Below are 7856 nucleotides of genomic sequence, written 5' to 3' on the forward strand. Positions count from 1 at the left end.
TACTTCTTTATAGGTAGAGCTGTCTATTTTGTGTTGTTATGAACTAAGCAAAGTATTATTATTTCTACTCAGAATCCATAGACTTATTTGCTAGAAATGAGTGCATGGTTAGAGATAGTCGAATGATTTTATAGAAAGGAGTGGTTGTCTGTGTTGTGCCAATGTCCCAAATCTGAGAATTTGTATTTGCTCTAAAGATTAAGCAAAAGACAGGAAGAAATTAAAATGTGTTGTGTTAGCTTTACGTATCTTACATATGTTGTCAGATTTTACATACGTTACCATTTTTAACCCTTAAGAAACATCCCTTCAACAACATTTTAAGGTGAGAATAAATTTAATGTTTAAATTTTAGTTTTTGTTCCTTTTTTGCTATAAGTATCTTTATTCTACTTTTCATGGGGTTTCAATACTACATGTGTCTGTGTTTGTGTATTAATGAACATTTTGGATTTCTAGGTGGCACGGAACAGATGAATATGAGGGTTAAGGCAATTGTGAAAAGTTTCAAGAAGCTGACATCAGGATTGTATTAGCACTATCATTATGCTTTTTAAGTTGCACCATAGTCCTTGTATAAAACCAGAGAGATTAATTAAATTCTAGTTAATAATGGTAACTTCCTACCATCTTATATACCCTGTTTCTCTAAAAATAAGACATCCTCCCAAAATAAGACCTACTCACAGGAAAGATAAGACGTCTCCTGAAAATAAGACCTAGCACATCTTTGGGAGCACACCTTAAAATAAAACACTGTCTTATTTTTGGGGAAACAGGGTAGCAGTCAGGCTTACAGCAATCTTAGGCACTGATTTAGAGAATTTGTGTTAGTCAGATAATGGTTTCCATTCCTGTAAAAAACAATACACAATAATAGTCACTTAAACAAATTCCAATTTATATAAAATTGTGAACTGGAAGTTCAGTTCAGCTCCACCAAAAATTCCAGGAGCTTCAACTTAATTTTTTTGGTTTTCTGCCTTTTGTAGAGTTGTTCTCATCCATGTGACTCACTTTTCATTTCCTTTAGAAAGAGATCATGAGAAGAAACTTCACATCAGTGACTGAGTTCATTCTCTTGGGACTGACCGATCGCCTGGAATTACAGGTTGTCTTCTTCGTGCTCTTTCTGGCAGTTTACGTGGTCACGGTAGTAGGGAACCTGGGCATGATTGTACTGGTCCAGGTTAACTCCCGGCTCCACACGCCCATGTACTTTTTCCTGAGCCACTTGTCCTTTGTGGATCTCTGCTTCTCCTCCAATGTGACTCCAAAGATGCTGGAGATTTTCCTCTCTGAGAAGAAAACCATCTCCTATCCTGCTTGTCTGGTGCAGTGTTACCTTTTCATTGCCTTGGTCCACGTGGAGATGTATATCCTGGCTGTGATGGCCTTTGATCGGTACATGGCCATCTGCAACCCTCTGCTCTATGGCAGCAAAATGTCCAGGAGTGTGTGCATGGCCCTCGTTTCTGTGCCTTATGTGTATGGAGCCCTCACTGGCCTGATGGAGACCATGTGGACCTACAACTTGTCCTTCTGTGGTCACAATGAAATTAACCACTTCTACTGTGCTGACCCTCCACTGATTAAGCTGGCTTGTTCTGACACTCACCACAAGGAAACATCAATGTTTGTTGTGGCTGGATGCAACCTTTCACTTTCTCTCTGCATCATAGTTATTTCCTACCTTTATATATTTTCTGCTATTTTGAGGATCCGCTCCATAGAAGGCAGACACAAAGCTTTCTCTACCTGTGGCTCCCATCTGACAGCTGTCACTATATTCTATGCAACTCTTATATTTATGTACCTTAGGCCCCCCTCAAGTGAATCTGTGGAACAGGGTAAAATGGTTGCTGTATTTTATACCACTGTGATCCCCATGTTTAATCCCATGATCTATAGTCTGAGGAACAAGGATGTGAAAGAGGCTCTATTCAAAGAACTGTTCAAAAGGAAATTGTTTTATAAATAAACATCATTACTAATTTCAGTTAAGCGATCTATAGCTTATGATATTTTTGTCAGAGATTACTCAGTGCAAATTTATCCAAATCTGTATTTGTGGGAAACCTTCCATTGAGAAGTTTGAATAACAGAAACCTGATTATCCATATGAATATAGGGATTTTTAATTCTTCAAGGGAGTTTTGCCTGTCCAGATCCAAAAGTAGGGATTGCTATAGTGAAGAGTTAATGTAAAGAAAATTACATTTATACTTTGGGGAATACAACCAATAAAACCATAATTTTCTCTTCTTTTCTTTTTGGAAGGGGCAAATTATATGGTTTTAGACTACATTTTTGTATAAATTATTTACATTAACATACAAAATTCTTTTGAAAAATCATTTTTGGGGGCAGTGCCTGTGGCAGAAAGACAGGCAATAACAAATGCTGGTGAGTATGTGGAGAAAGGAGAATACTTGTACACTGTTGGTGGGAATGTCAATTAATACAGCTACTATGGAAAGCATTATAGAGGGTCCTCAAAAAACTAAAAATAGATCTACCACATGACCCAGAAATTCAAGGAAGGGAATTCAGTATGTGAATATCTGCATTTTCATGTTTATTGAAGTGCTTTCGCAATTGTGAAGATGTAGAATCAACCCAAGTGTCCATCAGCAGAATAATGGATAAAGAAATTGTGTGACATTACACAATGGACAATCACAGCCACAAAAAAAGAATAAAATCCCCAACATGAAGGGAACTGGAATGCTTAATGTTAAGTGAAATAAGCTCAGCACAGAAAGATGTATCTTACTTGTTCTTATTCATATATGAGAACTAAATTAGAAATAGTTGATCTCATGGAGCAGAACTATGGTTATCAGAGTCTGAGAAGGATAGCAGGAAAAGGGGATAAAGTAGGGATGGTTAGTAGGTGTAAAAATATAGCTAAATAATTAGATAGAATGGGTAATATTTGATAGCACAATGAAATGATGATAATAAGTAAGAAGTTAGTGCATACTTTAAAATAATTAGAACAGAATAATTGGAGTGTTCCTAACATACATGCACACACACACACTAAATTCCTGAGGTTATGGATGCCAGAATTACCCTGATAAAATTAATTCACATTATAGGCTGATATCAGATATCACATATATCCTATAAAGATGTACTATTATGCACCCATCATAATTAAAAATAAAAATAATAAATCCCACCCACTGAAACAAGCCTTAATGTGTTAAATTGTTAGTTAGAACACTTTTTGTCTTCCTGATATTCTATATCATTTCATCTATAATAGTGTAAGACGAAATTAAAGAGGACTATAAAACATTTCATGTGCTGAAATATCTTCCACCTTCCAATATTGGTGTCTGAAATGAAATGCTTACAACTGAAGAGTAGGATATTAACATTTGGAGAAAATTTAAAAAAAGAAAGAAAGAAAAGAAACAAAAGAGAGAAAAAAGAAAATTAGTAAAATAAGAAAAGAAAAATCCTGATGATATTAAACATTGGAGACTTGGTAGAAAAATTGCAACTCTCATCCAATGCTGGTGGGAGGATAAATTTATATAACTGGTTAAAAACTATTGGGCAGAATAAATTTAAGCTCAACATATTTATATCCCATAATACAGGACTGCTAGCCAGAATTCTAATAGGAAGAAATACATAGATGTGGTCATAAGGAGATATGCATAAGTTTATATTAGTATTAGCCACATCTGGAAACATTCTCCATAGCTGTCAAAAATATAATGTATGTAATAATTCCAGTGTACCTCACTATACAGCAATGGAAATGAAGGAACTATCTCTATATTCACCACATTCAAAATCATTAATGAAAATCACCAACATAAAGTTTAGCATCAGCATGGTGTTTACTTAAAGACTAGACATAATTGAACAAGCACTGTAAGATAAATATCATACAAAATTAAAAACAGACACAATTAGGTTTAAAATTAAAAGTGTTAAAAGTGAGGATGTAGTTAATTTGAAGAGTAGTAATTAAGACAAAGAAAAGATGGGTGGAGAAATGGTAATGTTCTACATCATGATTTTAGAGGGTGGTCAAACAAGTATGGTCACTTTCTAAAACTACATGAAGCTGCATACTTATATTCTGTGCACATTCTCTTTGTGTATATTACACTTCAATATGAAGGGTATTTTTATTTAAAATTATAAAAATAGTACTAGTCTTCGGGCAAGCAAAGTTTGCCAATGCCAATATTAAAGCATTCTGTTTATCCATCAGTACACAGAGTATGTGGGTTCGCTAAAGCTGCCAGAATTAAGTACCATAGACTGAGTGTCTTCCACATGACAATTTATTTCCTTCCATTTCTAGAGACTACAAATTTAAGATCAAGGTGTGGCCTCTCTCTTTAGTTTACAAATGAACATCTTTTCCATGTATCTTCACATGATGTTTCCTCTGTGTCCCAACCTCTTCATTTTATAAGGACACAAGTCATATTGAATTAGCATCCACTCACATCACCTCCTTTATTTTCCTCTGTGAAAAACTCTGTCATTAAATATAGTCATACTCTGTGGTGCTTACAGTTAGAACTTTAAAATACAAGCTTTTGGAGATGGGGACATGTTGCAACCTCCCTTTGCAACCTGAAGTGGCTGGCCAGTGAGGAGGAGGATGACATGGTAAAGAAGACTCAACACATTATTAACAATGCAATAACCATTGAGGCTTGGAGAGGTGAACAGCTTCACCAGGACAAAGGGTCACAGGAAAGTACTGCCCAGACCTAAAACATCATGGGTTTTTTATCGTGTTCTTAACAATGTTGAAATTTCAAATAATACTGAAATCATCAAGATAATTTGTGGGTAGAAGAATTTTGACCACACTTGTGGTATATGGGTGGTCTTGTATCACCATCAAAACCTAGAGAAACAAAGTACGGGGAAATAGATAAGAAAATTATGTTTAAATTGACGTTAAACAAAGAACATACATTAACCTGAGGGTAAATGTCAACCACCTTATCATCTAAACTACTGATCTATCCCAATAGGCCCAAACTACTATTTTCTAATCTGACTTATTGAACTGTTTCAAACTGGTGAAGCATTCTGCTTTATATTGTTTTCTTTAGCTTTAAAGGTTAAGGAAACAGGTGCTTGCCTTTTTGTATTCCTTAAAAAATGCTTGACCATTTTTATTTCATTTTAATTCTTCTAGCCTTAACCCCCGTGGACAAAATCCAAGCCATAATACAGAGTGAAAAAGGCAATGCTAATAGAATTTTGGCACAGAGTTAGGACAATGATGTAGAAGAAACTGTGTCAGAAAGGTGGATTGAACCGAAAGTAACATGGTAAATGTAAGGCAATAGAGAATACATAGAAGATATCACCAATATCATATTGACTTCTCAATATAAGAAGAATAATTTTGAGACTAAAATTAAGGCAGAGAAGCACTAGACCATGGTTGGCTCCCCTGTTAAATCTTCATCTTGCCTCTTATTATTTCTCCAGAGATATCATTCAGTGAAAAACAAAAATAACAAAGTAATTGCTTCATCTTGGCACAGTTGTGAAAGCTCTTAGGGAAATGGAACCAATGTGCAAATATTATAAATTCTTCCCATATTATTTACCATAAAAGCCATTAATATATTTTTTGTAAGGACAGCTCTTCCCTATAGGTAGGTAGGTTTCTTCTTTCTGAATGTGCTTACAATCCTGAAAGTTCCATCTGTTTCTACAATCATATGTGTTATCAGAGTAAGATTTATGACTGTGATGATTAAATGGCTACATGAAGAGAAGAATTTCAGTTATCAGAAAGTGTGGATATTTAGCATTTAAGGAATTTTTTTCTTCTAAAACTGATTAATGATGGAAGATAAGGGGATGAAATATATTGACTGGAGTGCTCTGGGCTCTTTTACTTAGCTAATATTTATTGAGGTTGGTCATGGACTAGACACTGTGCTATGCATATTGTATACTCTATTTTGTGTAATTCTCAAAATAGTCAGTGAATTTATTAATTCTATTTAGCATTAGAAAAACTTATAGTCCAGAAATATTAAGAAACATGTCCCAGATTACTGAGATCATAAGTGCTGATGCCAGAGTGTGAATTTAACTATTGACTCCAAAGCACATATTTTTACTAGTACACTTTACTGTCCACAAAGAATTTCTTTATGCATTAAACTTGAGAGAAATATGTCATTATCCATATCTACTAGAGGTAGAATGTCATAAGGATTAAATGAGTTAATATTTATAAAACACATAGAGTAGAACTTGGCATATGAGATACACTGTTTGTTCAATAAATAAAACTGAATTAGGAATGTGTCCAGTGAGTAGAACAGTATCTCAGAAATATCTAATGACACATATGAATTTATTTTGTGCTAATACTATTACAGTTTTATTGAGATATTAACCCATTTGCATGTTTTCATCCCCCAAATTAAGAAAGTCCCATTATAGATTACATAGGTGTGTGCATTTATCAGCTACAGAAGCTTGTGTGGTTAAAACATGTGAAGTTCACTTTATGTAAATTTTATTTCAAAATGAATAGTGAACAAGGAATCATAGAAGAAAAATGAAGGGAGCTTGATGTACAAAATCGAACAATGGTACATCACTACATTGATTTAACAGGGGCAGACACAGATTTTACTTGATGTTGTATAAATCACAAATTAATTCTTTGTTTTAAGTATTTTGGATGCACTGAATAGCTTTCTATGGGATCTCCTTGTGAATATAAATGAACTCCATATAAAAAAATTGAAATGCACGTTTTAGTAAATACTAGTGTTATCAGTTTTTTCTTTGTTGCAAGCAACAGAAGACAGCTGTGGTCATCCTGTATAAGAAAGAATATTCTGGAAGGATATGGAGGTTTTCTAAGTCAATGTGGAGCTAGAAGACCAGGCTGAGAGATAACCAAACTAGGAAGGTCTGGAGCCTGAGCAGGTCAAGGCACTCAGGGCCACTGTCCCTTTGCAGCATTGGTCTGGTCTTTAAACCTCACTGTATTAAATTTTCTGAAAGAAAATATATTATCCACTTTGAATCACTAACTCATTTAACAGTGAGTTAGCATCTGATCCATGCCTAATCCACCTGAATTGAGGATCTGGTCCCTTGCTGGAAACCAGAAGTTGGAAAAGAAGAGAAAATTTTCATCAGCCTCATCTCTAGGCAATAAGAAATTTCCTCAAAAATAATTCTAATGAGGTGTTAATGGCTGGAGAATTTTAAAAACTGGGCAATCGTCAAAGTAAAACTATGTATATTTTTTTTAAGCAAAAAGAAACAAACACTTCCATGTATTACTTGGAAAATCTCTACCCTTTAGTTTGGAGGGTAGAAAAATTGGTTTGGTGAAAAGTATTAAAAAATAACAAATTAATTTTAAAATAATTTTCTTTTGATATCTTGCATTTATTGCTCCCTTATCTCATTCTCTGCTCTTAACTGTAATTAGGGTAAAGGGATTGTTCAGTTCTAAAGATTACATTTTGGGTGAGAACACTTATAAAATGCTTTTCTCAAATAAAAGGCAGGAGCAGAAGAACAGGAGGAGACAGCAGGGAAGAAAAAAGGAAATGAAAGCTGAATTAGAAGTGCATGGAAAGAAAGAGGGAAATAAAACAAGACAAGCAAAGGGCTGTGTCACACAAGGCAGAGAGCTCCTTTGAATATCACTATTTTATAGCTTTTGACTGATACTTAAATTCATCAAACATTGAGATCACATTTGATGGAGTGAGGAAAACTGTTGAGGGAGGGTGAGATTTAGCAGCAAAATCATTGCTCTAATGATAATAATTATTATTTTTTTCATTATAATCTAATGTAATATAAAGTTCCCA

General features: G+C 34.5%; 1 protein-coding gene across 1 annotated transcript; it reads left to right on the forward strand.

The window, feature by feature from the left end:
- Positions 1-1039: 1039 nt before the first annotated feature.
- LOC128565570 (olfactory receptor 5M8-like) lies at positions 1040-1981 on the forward strand. Its single transcript, XM_053562111.1, has one exon. It carries the CDS (start codon positions 1043-1045, stop codon positions 1979-1981), a length of 939 nt encoding a protein of 312 aa, XP_053418086.1. The 5' UTR covers positions 1040-1042.
- Positions 1982-7856: the final 5875 nt, after the last annotated feature.

Source organism: Nycticebus coucang, chromosome 14 (genome assembly GCF_027406575.1).
Source record: "Nycticebus coucang isolate mNycCou1 chromosome 14, mNycCou1.pri, whole genome shotgun sequence".
Classification (NCBI taxonomy): Eukaryota; Metazoa; Chordata; class Mammalia; order Primates; family Lorisidae; genus Nycticebus; species Nycticebus coucang.